At 38.7% G+C, this 16,456-nt stretch overlaps 1 protein-coding gene across 1 annotated transcript; it reads right to left on the bottom strand.

Annotated features, from left to right (window-relative positions):
• Positions 1-1,167: 1,167 nt before the first annotated feature.
• On the bottom strand, positions 1,168-11,163 carry LOC134752689 (carboxypeptidase B-like). The gene is made up of 8 exons (XM_063688368.1): positions 11,096-11,163; positions 8,961-9,158; positions 7,459-7,564; positions 6,233-6,355; positions 5,086-5,274; positions 4,265-4,535; positions 2,461-2,576; positions 1,168-1,430 (listed from the first exon to the last, which is right to left on the bottom strand). The coding sequence occupies exons 1-8, from the start codon at positions 11,161-11,163 to the stop codon at positions 1,170-1,172; spliced, it is 1,332 nt and encodes a 443-aa protein (XP_063544438.1). The 3' UTR covers positions 1,168-1,169.
• Positions 11,164-16,456: the final 5,293 nt, after the last annotated feature.

Here is a 16,456-nt window from a genome sequence, read left to right as displayed (position 1 = left end):
TTTCTTTCAACAGGTAACTAATACTCGTAAACTCTAAAATTCTAAAAACCCCAAACACAATTAGGTTGCGTTGTTTTATCACAGAGCTCCTATGGCCACTTCCTGTCTCCATCATCAGATCAGCTCGACGGTACCATAATATTGCATTGCACCCGACTTACATCCGTATGCAAATTTTCAGCTTCATTGGAAGTCGGGAAGTGGGTCAAATTTAACTTGCAAGATTTGACCATTACATACATACATACATACATGCAATAAATTAATAAAAAGACAGAAACTTAAATTTTATTGATGCCATATAAATTACTTGTACTGTGCCACGCTCTTATGGCTCTACAAATAAGATCGTGTCAGATATTTTTGCGGCCTTCGTTGTGTAACATATTATAGCAAGTGACTGTACATTTAAAAATATCCCGACTTTTTAACCTTTTGAACGCCAAGAACACCTATTAAGTGTTATGGCGTACGCTGTCAAAGTAACCTTCACATTTTGAAGTAAGGTTCACATTATTAGTTCGCTTACGCCCGTGACCTTGGCGTGTAAGTAAGTGGCGTTTTTGTTTATAACGTATGATCAAAGATATAGATATAACTCCGTAATAGATGGATACAGTCTAAGGAAAAAACGTGCCTCGAAAATCAAGAAAATTTGATTCTCGATCAGAGGGCGCCACTAGTTTTGGCCTACACTCGTATAGAGGGCGTTGACGGTTTCGTTTGTTATTTATACTTTTATCGCATATCAGTGAAAGAACATGGGTCAAAATCATATAAAAATAATTAATGCAAATAAAAAAATCATTTATCCATATTTAAATACAGTTTAACGTTATTTATAAATCTTCATTTTTAGTTTTAAAGTAGGTCGATAGATGGCAGTGAATTTACAGTGGTTACAAAATTTACTATGACAGTACCGCTCTATCTTATTATATCCTTTTTGGTATGATCTAAAGTAAGATTATGTATCAAATTCTGTTTTTCTCTAAGTAAAACCCGCACCAGCACCAACCCGCACTAGACCATCGTGTTCACCTTACGATTCAAACCCCATCTTGAAAATGCACATATTCTCCTCATGGCCCCGAGTACCCAGCGGGAAAGAGGAGGCCTTTGCCCAGTAATGGAACACTACAAAAAAAACAGCGTAAAATAGTCAAAAATTATATTTTCCTCGAGTTCCATAAAACCAATGCCACAGCGACCACAAGCATTTCAAATCTCACAAACGCCGAGAATCCCGCCGACCTAACCAGATGCGCTCCGGCCGCTATCCCCGCCCAGGTTTCCTTCACGATCTGGTCCACGTAGGTCGGAGGCACTTCGAACATGTACTCGTAGCCAGGTAGTTCTAGAGTGTAGGTGATGGGGACGCCGACAGAACGCGTCCAGTCACGGGATGTCCCGGTGGTGTAGTACAGGACCTAAAAAGAAACGCATTCATAGAAGCAGAAGACGTTATCCCGCAGCGTTATCTAAGAAAAACGGTATTTGCCTCTCTGTCCCTTGAATAGGCAAAACTGATAGAGAAGCAGATAATTTCGATTGTTCGATGTTAGCGGTAGTGTCAATGGATCGTAAACGGTATCAATGGTAAGTAGTTAGAAGACCCCCATTTGACACAGAAGGAAATTAAACTTCTTTAAAACTGAAAACTGTGTGCGATTAAGTACTTACCTATGAGGTTATCGTTTCCCATTTTAACTTGACCTCTTAAATAGAAGCTGGACGTTAACAGAAATTGAGTTAGAGTAGAGCTAACATTACCATCCTCACCACTTAGATGGTTGGCAGTCCTCAACTGTGCGTTTCATAGAAACTTCCTGCCTCGCGCAGCTAAAATGTGGAATGAACTGTCGCCTGCTGTATTTCCGGACCGATACGACCTTCAAACCTTCAAGAAAAGAGCGTACGCCCATCTTAAAGGCTGGCAACGCACTTAAAACCTCTCTGGTGTTGCGGGTGTCCGTGAGCGGCGGTGATCGCTTATCATCAGGTGATCCGTCTGCTCGTTTGCCTCCTATATCATAAAAAAAGAAAAAAGCTTAAGACCAAAGGGGACGACGGCCTCGAAACCGGTTTTCCATACAAACGTATTCCCCATTTCCCTCCCTGGATATTAACATGATTGAAAATATTTTTACACAATTTGATGTATTTTAATCATAGCTGTACCCGTTTGAATTATTTCGACTTTTTAATTATTATAAGTTAGGAGCGAAAAACAGGTTTCATACAACTGGCTGCTGCCATCGTGTCGCCCATGTGTTGAAGGTCGTCGCCGTTGTCTGGAATACTACTTTCAAGAGGAAATGATACCTGAGCAGCGTTGCCAACGACTTAAGGAGTAGACTTGTTTAACGCGAGAGCGTCTATGGCGGTCGCCATCGTGTCGCCCGTGTGTTGAAGGTCGTCGCCGTTATCTGGAACACTACCTTGAAGGGGAAATGATACCTGAGCGGCGTTGCCAACGACGTAAGGAGTAGATTTGTTTAACGCCAGAGCGTCTATGGCGGTCGCCATCGTGTCGCCCATGTGTTGAAGGTCGTCACCGTTGTCTGGAACACTACCTTGAAGATGAAATTTCTTGTGAGAACTTTGTCTTGCTTAACTGGTTCTTGGGATTAGGTAGATACATAGGTTATACACCATACTTGGCCCTATGGCCATAATACCCGCGGGCGAGTTAGTAATTGTTGTATAACAATTAGGTTCGCATCGCTCCTTAAGACATATCAAAACAATTTCTTATTAATTTGTGTGATAAAATCATAATTTACATGCACTGCACATAAGCTGTTTACTAGTAGGTATCCATAAGTGACAACTTTTGTATTAAAGTCTGTATTTGACCCAGATAGGGTGGCTTGCCATGGGTTTCTTTAGGACTGAACAGGAAAAGTGCTAAAATGTGGATGAGGATGATGTCTAAATCCGAAGTTACCAGTAACAGTATGTTTAGATTTTTATTGTCTGTCATCGTGGTCGTCACTGTCTAAGTAACTGCCAATCATTGAAACTCATGTCCACAAAAAAAAAGTTTTTACAAACAAAAAAACAATGAAAAATGTTGACGGAATAGTTAAAAACATTCCAAAACCACCAAACCCTCTGTCACCGTTAAAGCGTTCGCTAAATTTTATTGCAGGTATGGGAAGTTTCATAGATCTCTGCTGCGTGACGTTGATCAGTCTGTTAACTGTGTTTGGTGCAACTGGCCCTTATAGCACAATCGGATTAAGTCTAACCTCGAAATTCTTCCAAAGTTATATAATGTGGTATATATGTAGTTGTCAAGTGTCATTACTGTCACTATTGTTTAAACCCCAAACCTAAAATCTGTTTTTGCAGTCACATTTTTAGGTGCTAAACATTTTTCCTCCATTTATTTTAGTAAATTTGTATTGCATAGCACTCGTGTACCAATTATGGATCTACTGATGTCTATTTTATTGAAATTCACTCAATAGTTTAGGCGCTAGAAGTAAAAATATGATTTACTATTCGACGTCCTCTCAGGGCGGCTGTATTGATTCTTCTTTAATAAAACAAGTGTAAACAGGTTGTGAAGGGCAAGAGGAATCTACCGATATGTCATTTTTAAAAATCCGTCCAGTATCCTGACCTACAGGCTGTGCTGATTTTCAATATTTAAACCCATAACCCTACTTTCCGTTTAAGTCGCAGTCGAGTATAATGTTGATATTGGGGTAGAACGTGTACAAATGTATAGACAAAAGTGGAATTCATATTCCTCCAAGTTTCATATTAAGAGAATATCCCCTGAAAGGGTATAAGCGCTAAATCGGGATTCAGCTATTATTTTCTATACCAAAATGTATTTTTTCCGCAAAGATATCTAGTACTTTTTTGTGAAGAATTTAATAAGCTTTAATGTTGCCTTACACCATATTTTCATAGAGAACGTATATTTAGAGTAAAACGCAAATTTTTCCATAATGGTACACATTTTCCAAGATGGCTGCGATTCCTCGAGGTCACCAAATGTCAAATAGTGTGGACATGAAAGAGAGACCTTTAATTAACATACATACCAAATTTCATAACTTTGGAAGGATTTCGAGGTTAGACTATTAGTCTCTCCTACAAATTTTCTATAATTACCAAGCATCGTAAACTGCGAGCGAAATCCATTGACATGACGTACTTTGACTTGACTAAGTAACAACCATAGTACTTTAATGGATTTCGCTCGCAGTTTACGATGCCTGATAATTACCTAATATTAATTTCTCACCATTATTCCCCCAAGCGTACAGAAACATGTTCCCATAGCTATGAAGCGAGATGTACATGGCGGATCTGTCTACGTTCTCTTGCACCACGTCCCTGATCAGCCGTATCTCCGACTCGGAGAAGGGCTCTGGACCCTCGTAGATGATGCTGCAGGGGTCCGCGTTGGCGGCTACGGTGCCCCAGTAATGGTTGAAGTTGCGGTTCCCGTCTATTCCCGGGCATTCGTCGGAGCCGGTGTGGTTGCGCGAGCGGGTTTTGCGCCAGAGGCGGTTCTAAAATGTAAAATAAATTCAGCTTTTTCTTCTCAACCCCCTAAATTCCCCTCAAAAATAAGAAATACGCCGTTTTGACTTATTCACAGTGTTAGTGGTAGAACGATGCAATTACTATTCTAAGTTTAAGGTATCTACGTCAAACGATCTCCGAGAAAAACGCATTTAACCGATTTGCAAGCCGATGTCCTTGAACAAAGTTTTGTACGGAACACTAAAAATGCGTAAAGCATCAGCCGCAAAACGCTGAAGAGGTGGACTAAATCTAAACGAAAACCTTTCTATTTTGTCTGTAATTTATGACATCTATTACGATTTCTAATTTAAACGTAATACGTTCAGAGTATCACCAAGGCGATAAGAAAACAATCAAAGAATTCAGGTGATTTCTACTGAGTCAGAATGGCCAAGGAAGCTGAAGAAGTTGGTTTAAATCTAACAGCGGACCCTGGGGGACTTTATTACGTTTTCTTAATTATATATCACATTTATGATGTTTAGGTGACTATGGTTTATTCCCAAAGCAAAAACCTTAGCAATATGAACTCACGGTTTCATGCGTATACTCATAACCATCAGGATTAGCCATCGGAATGATGACCCAGTCGATATCCTCAAGCAATTGTCTGTCCACTGCATCGACTACCAACTGGTTGATGATATACAGGGCTACAGGCGTCGTGACCCATTCTCGAGAGTGCACCATGGCGTCTATGACGATTACAGGTTTCGATGAATCCTGGAAGCATATACAAAATACGATGACCAGTGTTGAACACACTAAACGGACGGGGGCCAGTAATGGATACATCGTCCTTAATTCAAAAGACATGTGTACTTGTATGAAAATAATTATATTCACCATTGGATCCTTGTCCATTACTGGTGCAGTCACTTTACCTTTCACAGTTTTTGCATTATGAAGCTCGCAGCCGGGCATTTTTTCTATAGTAATGCACTGGACTTTTTTTTAGGATATGTAATTTTAATGTTATTTGTGACCAGAATCATGAGCTGATTCCATGCTCCTAGAAAAGAAACAATGTCCCAAAATTTTCATACATTTTACGTACTTTCCATTTTGTTACCGCCGTAATCGGCCATGCAGTGTTTGAAAAACGGTAACGGAATGGTTAAAAAAAACGCTTTTTTCCTCCTAATAGTAGGAACGAAGGAGCCTGTGATTCTGAGTAGGAAAAACATTAAATTTGGAAAAAAGTCCAGTGCATCACTAAAGAAAAAAATGCCCAGCCACCAACCAAATGCGCTCTTTTAGCAGCAAAATACTACGCCGTGAGGCACCGCTCTGTTGTTTGCAACTGCTATCTTATTAATCTTATTATACTACATAACATGTATACTCCTAGATCTAAATTTATAATTTATTTAAGATATTAATTTATTAAAAACTTCAGTTAGATCCCAATAATTTCAAATCATGCGAGACACCCCTAAAAGAAAGGAATCATAGCTTTATCGTCGCTTTCTGAACCCTGTATGTGTATAGTCCACAAGTTATTACTTGATTTTTTTTGCCTTGTCTCCACTACCCTAAGGTTATCTGGAAGAGATCGCTCTTTAGGGATAAGACCGCCCGTTGTCTACCATAGTTTAAGTGCTTAATTTGTATGTCATGTCCTTTTTCATATTGGTGAGCAATAAAGAATATTTGTATTGTATTGTATTGTTATCCATACCTGGAAGCCAGTAGTAGAAATCCTGACGACTTTGATCTGTCGTCCCTCGTAGCTCTGCCCGCCATTAACGACCGTCATTACGTCAGAGTATTGCAATGCCAGCTCGTCTAAATGGTCGTTAATCTGTTAATGAAATTAAAATCTTTATTTTCAGACAACTATTGACCTATAGATTAAATACCTAAAAACTAGCATACATATTATTATAAAATACAGGATGTCCTTAGCCATTGGACAAAGCCGAAATGTACATATGCATTAGGCTATTTAGAAACAGTATACCAAGTATCATAACAACCGGTGTAGCGGTTATGAAGAAATTAACAAATTACGATTTTATACTTTGGAGCAGCCTGTCTGTGTTAATAGCTCCTGAGGTAATAAATAGTATGAAAGCTTCTTCGACCTCATTGATTATCTTTTTTATTTATGAATGAGATTCTGACTTTTGACAAATGTCATCATTGCCGCACATTTTCGAACAAGTTAACAAAAACACTGCCAATGATTACTACAGTATGTTTCTTTTTGTAGTCGATCATTGGAATTAATTTTTGTTTGAAATTTTTATCTTTTGTTCTAATTAAAAAAATATTAACGTTAGAGCATTCCTGAGAAGTAACCCTACGTGGGATTTCAGGGTTTGTCCAATGGCTAAGATCACCCTGTCTGTATATCTTAAAACTAAAAACACAGAATTATGGCCGCGATGCAGTTCGCAACCCCGCAGTGTCATGGAACTTGACACCCTTCGGCCAAAACTCCTCCTTGGTGAAGGTCGCTAGGTGTTCAGTCGGGACGCTCACCACAAAATAATTAAAATTCACACTGTGTCGAGGTTCCAACTTCACGACCCTCAGAATGAATCCGGACTTGACTCATACATACTTTACGATCTCACACATCATAGTGGTTCTTAGACATTTTGACACCAATGGATATTTGTAACTGCGACGTTCTCCTCGTATTGTCTATATGGTAAAAATAATTCATCGTTTGCATTAAATCCAGGATAACTTAGATTTGGATAACTTAGGTACCTAAATAATAAGCAAATTAATAAAGATTTAAAAAATCCAGGATTTCTTTTTACCTTATGGACAATACGAGACAAAACAAAAGATATTGAAAATTTAAATTTTAAGGTAAAGTTCTTAAGGTATATGTTTGCATTCTATTTTGATTTGAGATACCGCTAATTAAGTAGGAAATTGAAGTTCAAATACCTCCTGGTGTCTGTAGTATGTTTCCCATCCGATGGTTCGCCCGCTCCTTTTGGCTGCAGCGGCCGCTTTGGCTGCTTGCACTTGAACGTCCTCTTGGCGAAAAGCTCTGTTAAAGTTTAAAACATCACTTGATGATTGTGAGAAAAATAGCACCTTAGTGATAAATATAAAACCGCCTTTTTAACGTCGGACGGCAATAGGGATGGTGACGTGTTGATTTTTATAACAAAATCTAGATAGAAAATGAGCAATGTATCACAATAAATTAGACACACATTAATAGTGTAAGCCTATCGAATTAAAAAACCGCAAATCGATGTACATCAGGTTAGCCGTTTGGCACACGCATATCTAATATCTTCCATGTACAGACTTTCGACCCTCTTCCGCTTTATTATATGTAATAATTTCTTTTATTTATTTATCTATGAGATTGAGATGCTTATCGATAACAGGGTTTATTGATCTTTTATTTTGCCACGCACTTGTTAATCCATATATTTAAAACCCGTGTTTAAAACTATCATTAGACCCAGAACTGTACCAGGGAGAGTTCTGGGTCTAATCATACTTTGGAATTTGTTTTTTTTTTGCGTGCGACTACCACACTAAAGCCCGTGATGTAAAAAAGAGGTGTTATAAATCCGTGTAGCTCTTAAACAGATAAACCGATTTAAATGCGGTTATTTTATTTGAAAACAGGTTTCCTAGCGCTGGTTCTTTAACACGTTTTATCAAAATTGGTTCACCTTAACACGTTAAGGGTATTTAAAAAAAATATTTTTTATATGAAGTTACTATATTTCAGATGCCAAAATGGTAGTTCATAGAATCATAAGCCAAATAACTACCCGATCGTTGTCCTTTGAACTTATGTTCATACGATCTTAAAGATTCCTCACGCTAATTGATGCATGCGAAATGATTGCAGTCACCAAGACGATCGTCAAGGTCATATCAAAACCAGTTCAAAACCATAAGAAATTCTTTTATTAGAATGGACTTCAAAGATCAAGTCTGGAGCACCTGTAGCACAGTAGTATGGAACTCCTATACTATACTTACTATACTGACACACGTGTGACAGTAGCGCCACAGGGCGGACATCACGCTATATATCAAAAATCACTTGCGCTTCTATGTACATGTAGCACTCAGCCCCCCCATTTAAGAATGTGTAAATTTGTATGTAAATATTTGTAGGTAAACTAACGTAGCTTTTAAGTACATTTATAACTAACATCTATGGAGTCTCAGTGCTTCGAAATAAAGAATTTATTATTATTATGTGCGAACGGCACGTCAGTGTCCGCGTCATGCGTCATTGTGTGAGTAAGTTGCTTAAAAATTGTACTGAGCGGCCGGAAAACAGCCGTCAATCTGGTGTCGCGGGGCGAGGTAATTCGAGTCGGGGCGGGGCGGTGCGTGGCCGTTCTGTATGGTAATACTATTACTTATTCTGTGGTAGCGCGCTCCGCGGGTTAACTCATATCCCAACTTACTCAGCCAAATTCTCCACCACCTTCGTGTACGAGATCTGCCTCTCCTCGAAGTACTGTAGCCATGACTCTCTCACTTCAGGGGACAGTCTCACCAGGGCCTGCAGTTTGCCTTCTAGTTGTCTGGTGGACAGCAAGTCGAGCTTCGCGTCGAGGGTCTGGATCTCAGGAGCTAGGCCGGAGATTTGGTATAGCTGGTGTCTTAAATAAAGAGAGCTTAAATGTACAAACACTCACAAACAGCATCAATCAGATATCCATACTAATAATTATAAATGCGAATGTGTGTCTGTCTGTCTGTTACCTCTTCACGCTTAAGCCGCTGAACCGATTTAGTTGAAATTTGGTATAGAGATGTTTTGAGTCCCGGGGAAGGACATAGGGTAGTTTTTATCCCAGAAATCATCATTTAAGGGGGTGAAAAGGGGGGTGGAAGTTTGTATGGGAAATCGATAAAAAGCAGATAAGATAAAAAATAAGCTACCCAAATTACTCTACGGAGACGAAGTCGCTGGCAAAAGCTAGTATAGGTGTATAGTACAAAAAAAAATACAAGAATATTTATTGCCAGAAAACATTGTTAACAAATTTTTTACAGTGACTGACACTGGCAAACCACTCTGATACTAGCACAGATTAATAAATAGTTACTACGTAACAGATACATCATTCCCATACAAAAGCGAAAATACCTACGCTATATTAGCCTACAAAATCTTAATAATAATACCTGCTGCTCAGGACGAGAAGAAATGTACCATAAGTACGCGCACAAAGAGTCGAGACTGCCTTGCTCGCCGCGCGAGTCATGTGCCAACGCGTCATCGTAAGAATGGGCTAGGGTTGAACTGTTACTTATGTTATTATTGTAATAAAACGAATGTTGCGAATCAACCATATTTTTTATTAGTCAATCAAATATTTAAAAACAGCACTTATAATACCTGACTCAAAAAACTCTTTAATTTACGATTTACCTACTTATGTCCAAAGAAATAAATGGTGACAAAATTCATAAAGATAGATTTAAAATACTACTCACCTTTCTTCGTCTCTCGGAAAAGAAAAAACGACAAATTTTCTTTTGTTTTTTGACTTTACACCCATCTACTGCAGAATAATTACGTGGTTTCGGCATTTCGAAGCGTAGGCGCGGGAAACGTGCGGTGCGAGCGCTCAGGCGGGCGTTCGGCGGCCCTCTGTGGGTTGTATCGTCGATGATACGCCGAGCGGTAGGCATATAGCGCGTGGCCTTGAGCGAGTGAAGGAGGCCTGCTAGTGACGGCAAAAGTGACCAACTAAATAATAATGACCAACTACTTAAATCGGAAAACATCCTTATTTCTATGGTAACAAAGGTGTGTTTAGTGCGGATCAGTAGAGGACCCTAAAAAGCTACCAATATGAACACAGCACGTTTGTTCAGCGAAAATTAATGGTTTTGTAGGTGAAAGAGGAAATAATAGCTCTTAAGGTATATTATTGACCTTCGTTTAATACAATGCTACACCGTGTATATCAACCACTTTTCGTTATTAAAATTTGAAAATTCGCGACTGGTTAATTGTAAAATAAACTTATCTTCCTAAGTAATCAGAAAGTAAAGCTTTAATACTTTTTTTAGCCGACTTAAAACAAAGAGTAGGTTATAAAAACTATTTTATGCCCAAACTATTTAAACTATATTAAATACTACTTGGCCAAAATAGCCACTGTGTAGGTGCCCCAAGATGGGCGAGGAACGGGCAGGCCTAGGAGGAGATGGCAGGAGGACCTAGAAGAATATCCTAACGGCGGGCCGGAAATTGCTGGTACACATATATGCTATTAATTAATTAAACCAAATAAGCTAAGCTAAACTTAAGCTAAGCTTAAGTGGGACTGGGCTGGACATGTCTGTCGCATGCACTCGGAAAGGTGGGCCAAAATGGTTATTGAGTGGGACCAACGGAACACCATAGACGGTGCAGGCCGGGGTTCATGCAGACCGAAAAGGAGATGGCGGGACGACTTGATCGCATTCTACCCCAAACGGTGGGAAAATGCTGATGACAGGGTCGAGTGGAGAAAACGAGGGGAGGCCTTTGCCCAGGAGTGGGACACCAAAGTAGGCTAATAAAAAAAAATACTAGTCTCACCCTTCGTATATTTCATGGCGACCCTGGGCAAGAGCCAGGAACGCAAAAAAGTAGAGCAACCGCACCATTTTACAACAAAATGGCTACTGATTGGTTTTTACCTTCATTTATGTTGCTGGGGATTATGGGAGTAATGATAAAACGATCAATAAAGATAATTGTTTAATCGGTCTGTAAAATAATACCTCGTTTCAATTGTTGCTTATACAGGTGGAAAAAATTAATGGGCCCTGGAGGGAAAGTGCGTTAAAACCTTAAGTTAGCTCATTTTACTTAAAGGAAACATTTTTTTTATTTTTAATAAGAAACAAATCCTGATTGTATTGTTTCTAATATCTCTACCGCATAAGCGTTTTGGCATCTTAGCTGTAAGTTTGTGCATGTGACTAAAATAAAGAAATAAAGAATAAAGAAAACTGCATTCAAAGATTTTTCATTTTTTTGTTTCAATTTCTCTTGTCTAAAAATATTCTTGAGTACTAAATATTCGATTTTATGGATATTTTGTACGACAGACGAGTGTAAGACCTAATGTTTCTTCGAGAAATGTTATCATTAACATTAACGTATCGACTAATAGAATAAAATAACGAGTGTTTATTTTTTGGACTTTTTAGTCGATTCGATTCCCGGGCGAGACAAGCGAATTTAAAAGAAACTTTGTATGCAGTTTTGTTTCTTTAGAAAAATAAAAGAACGGTTCCAGGCACTTTCCCTCCAGGGCCCATAAATTTAATTCACACTGTATATTCTATGGATAAAATAATTATCTGAAATAAAGAATTAATAATAATAATATTCATATGTAAGTATTATAAATAATTTACTAAATACTTATCGTAAAATGTGCCTACTTTGCTCCCCACCACTGGGTAATTGTGCTGCGCCCTCATTTATTTTCTAGAGTTTCTTGTCGGACTTTTAAATACATACACTCTACTCTCTTTATTGCTTACCTCACATACTTTACAAAAAATGTACAGTAACATAGGCAAAGATAGATATAACTCCGTAATAGATGGATACAGTCTAAGGAAAAACGTACCTCGAAAATCACGAAAATTTGATTCTCGATCAGAGGGCGCCACTAGTTTTGGCCTACACTCGTATAGAGGGCGTTGACGGTTTCGTTTGTTATTTATAATTTTAACGCATATCAGTGAAAGAACATGGGTCAAAATCATAAAAATAATTAATGCAAATAAAAAAAATCATTTATCCATTTTTAAATACATTTTATCGTATTTTTATAAATATTTATTTTTAGTTTTAAAGTGTGTCGACAGATAGCAGTGAATTTACTAGGGTTACAAAATTTACTATGACAGTACCGCTCTAGTATAAGTTACTCTATGACATAGGTAAACAAACACAATCTGGTGTCGCGGGACGAGGTAATTCGAATCAGGGCGGGGCGGTGCGTGGCCGTTCTGTATGATAATACTATCTTATTCTATGATCTAAGTACCGACCTTATTCGATAATAAGACCTCGTTGAAAGGCCATGGTCGCAAAAATGTTATTAAAAGTATTAAACCAAGTAAAGGTCAAGTACAGTATCTACCTATACTTATCAAAAGAAGCAGATTAGACTACGCGTCAACATTTGTTAATAGCGTTACATAAAGTTCGTTTGTTCGATTGTTAAACAATGAGAGCTACCGTTTTTGTGCTCACCAGTTGGCGCCACTGTAGATGTAAGTCCAGAAAAACATATCTCAAAATTCTTCTATGCTTATTTTTATAAAATCAATACGTTCTAATATACACAAAGGTATTTTAACGTATAAATGTGTAATTTTTTCAACCTGTTTCATTTAGCATATATTTTAGTTGGTAATTTTTTTAAACCACTAACATTTATTGAGCTATATCTATTGTTTACCATGATTAACCAAAGATGGACAAAGATTTACCACAATTATGAATAAGGACATAATTTATCAGTACGGTTTTTACTCACTATTATTTTTAGTCGCTTTTGGCGACATGTTTCGGATTCTTAACAAAAACCTAATCTAAGTGCACGACGTACAACCGCCGCGGACACTCGTGCCTGAGGATGGATTCCCAAAGAATCCGAAACATGTCGCCAAAAGCGACTAAAAATAATAGTAAGGAAATAATTATGAAAATTCCCGATAAAAAAAGCTTGAAACTCCCTAAACTTCTATGCATTTGACATTTTGAAAGACCATCTACACTAGCGCCCCTAGCGGCGAAATTAAATTTGGATTAGGCCGATTAGGACTAATAGTCTTAAACGAGAACTGTACAGAATAGTGGAGATATACCTATCTCTATTTGGAAAAATATTCCAGGTTGGCAAATATTTTTAGTGTGTTGTTTTGTTTCACTTGTTTCATCCACTACTACTTTACTTACTGATATGACGACTCGAATTCAATTCGCTTAAAACAATGGGTCCTATTTTTAAAGTTCTCAGTCAAAAAATACGAAATAGGTACCTGGTTCAAAGTTATTTTCGTTGTCTTGTTTTTGTCCCCAAAAAATGTGACGGAGTGGAGCGGTATGGATTTTAAACGTGGGGGGCCACTTTTGAGGGGTAAATGAGAAAATTAAAAAATAAAGTTTTTCAAACTATATCGTGTTATACCTATATATTAAATGAAAGAGCTCATTCTACAAAAACTTGTTTGCAGGGGGGTCAGTTATCTGCAGCTTACTGTAGGTACATTACATGGTAGGTACCTAACATACAAGGTGTCAAAAGTCGATAATTGTTTTATCGATATGACGGAAACGGCTCCCATTACCACAATTTGCCACTATTGAGTTTACGTTGTTCGAGGAAGTTGACAATCAGTTGTTCACATTTGCACATTCGATAAATGGTACTGGTTTACATACAATAAGTACCTATACCCCGGTCCGAGAGTGTTTTCACATAGACCGATCCGGCATCGGATGTAGGATCTTACATCCACAATGTCGGGCCGCGGGGTGTACTGGGGCGCGCCGTCCCTGCTTCAACGGTCACGCACACTACAGCTAAGATTATACCTATGCTATACGCACACAAACAAAAATTATCGGTCCGACAGCTGACGTTCCGACATGTCTGAAATGATCGGAAGTGCCAATCCGATAGTGGATTTTTTTTTTTTTTATACCACGTCGGTGGCAATCAAGCATACGGCCCGCCTGATGGTAAGCAGTTACCGTAGCCTATGAACGCCTGCAACACCAGAGATATTACACGCGCGTTGCCGACCCTTTAAAAACCCTTTATGTCAGGCGGCCCCTAGCAATAGAGCGTCCTGTGGCATGAGTCCGCTATTTTTGCGTTACCATTTTATTTTAATGCAGATTTTCTACATTAATAAATAAGTACAGATAAATATGTTGACTGCAACACGATTTTCACTTATAAGATTAAAACCAGCCATCAGCCTCGCCAGTCTGCCTGTGACCACGAACGAACCGTCACGTTTCTAAAAAGCCAAATGTGGTATTTTCTATAAAAAGGGACCTTATTGTCGATGGCGCTTACGCCATTATAAACGATGCTCCGATATAAATACAATGCCGCGCGACGCTGTGCGGCGTAAGCGCCATCAACAATAAGGTCCCTTTTCATAGAAAATGCCCCAAATAATAAACGTAAGTGCACGCGATTAAGTCCAGTTTTAAAATTACAACCAATTCATCTTGGCCTAAAGGGTCCCACTCAAAGGAAAACAATTGACAGGCCGATATCGTTCGGCGGACTGATAGTCAGTGGGGCCCTTAAGTATGTAATACCTACTTATAATAAAGGCTGATAGTGAGTTGCCGATTGTCCATAAAACTCCATTCCCACCAGCTTGCCTAATTTTCAGCCAGCTGGGCACTTTTACATGAAGAAAAGGAAACCTTTGCTCTGGCTTCCCTATGAATGTTTATGACAATTATGACGCACCGCCACTGGAATATGTTTTTAGCGACTGTAACATACGTACCATGGAGACTGTATAAAGGAGCCAAATCTCTATGTATGAAAAGTGTCCATCAAAAAACAGTAATTAGGCGGCGCCACCATACACCGAAATACTACCAAAAACAACCTACGTAATTTGGTCGGGTTATTTGTTGCCTTATATGGTTCATGTTATACTCATGTCCCAGAGTTTAACTAGCGCCACCGGAGAGATTAAGAACTATTATTTAAAGCTTAACGCGGTCACTTTTACAACAATTCTGCCATAAGAGATTGCGATCCTTTCTATACCATCCATAATACGTACGTTGAGTCAACCATTGTTTACATAGCTGTTAAACTACATAGGTACCTTGTTGTCTATGGCTAATTTGAATTAAAAAATAACTATTAAAAAGTGAGTTGTGATTCTACGCCTACATCTACAACTTATCTGCTTAACAAGAGGGTTGACTGTTACAGAATGCTCTATAGCGTTAAGTCCACCCTTTGTACAATTCTCTGTTGTGCAATAAAAATTAAATTAATAAAAAATAAGTGTAATTATTGTAATTAATAAGACATCCTTCAAACCATACGTGCGTTCTTTAGTACCTCGCGATATTCTGAACCGCGCGGACGCGGGTGTTCGCGCCAAAACACTTGAAAAACGACAATCGTAAAAAACAGTAAATTTTATTTTGTTACGGTCAGAAACATATAAATCTAAGTGTTTTTACGTTTACCTTATTGGTCTTAGTCGAAAATTAAATGTGTAACGAAAATAGATAACTTGAATTTCAAGGTGAAATATAAGTGAAAAATACTAATAGGTATTAGTTTTTATTAAACTAATTTTCCTTGTTTACGATATTTACTAGTTTTTAGGGTTCCCTACCTTAAGGGTAAAAACGGGACCCTATTACTAAGACTCCGCTGTCCGTCTGTCTGTCTGTCACCAGTATGCCGAGCACATGATTGGCGCGACAGTATCTCGCCGCGAGATAGACTACCCGTCTTTTACTAACTGTATGAATTAAAGAGGGACGGGTAGTCTATGTCGCGGCGAGATACTCTCGCGCCAATCATGTGCTAGCCCGGCAGGCTGTATCTCATGAACCGTGATAGCTAGACAGTTGAAATTTTCACACAGGATGTATTTCTGTTGCCGCTATAACAACGAATACTAAAAAGTACGGAACTCTCGCTGCGCGAGTCCGACTCGCACTTGGCCGGTTGTTAGGGTTCCGTACCTCAAAAGACCGAATGAAACGGAAGAAATGGAACCCTTATAGGCTCTCGTATGTCTGTCTGTTTGTCCGACAGATGGACTGCAACCCGACTGCAACTTGTATGGGAACTGCACGGCGACGTTTCAGTTGGCATGCAGTCGGGTTGCCATCTGTCCATCTGTATCGGCCCTTAGAGGCGTTAGAGCAAAT

Source organism: Cydia strobilella, chromosome 25 (genome assembly GCF_947568885.1).
Source record: "Cydia strobilella chromosome 25, ilCydStro3.1, whole genome shotgun sequence".
In the NCBI taxonomy this organism is placed as follows: Eukaryota; Metazoa; Arthropoda; class Insecta; order Lepidoptera; family Tortricidae; genus Cydia; species Cydia strobilella.
The sequence above is the reverse complement of the archived record's forward strand: the minus strand, read 5'-3'. Positions and strand labels throughout refer to the sequence as shown.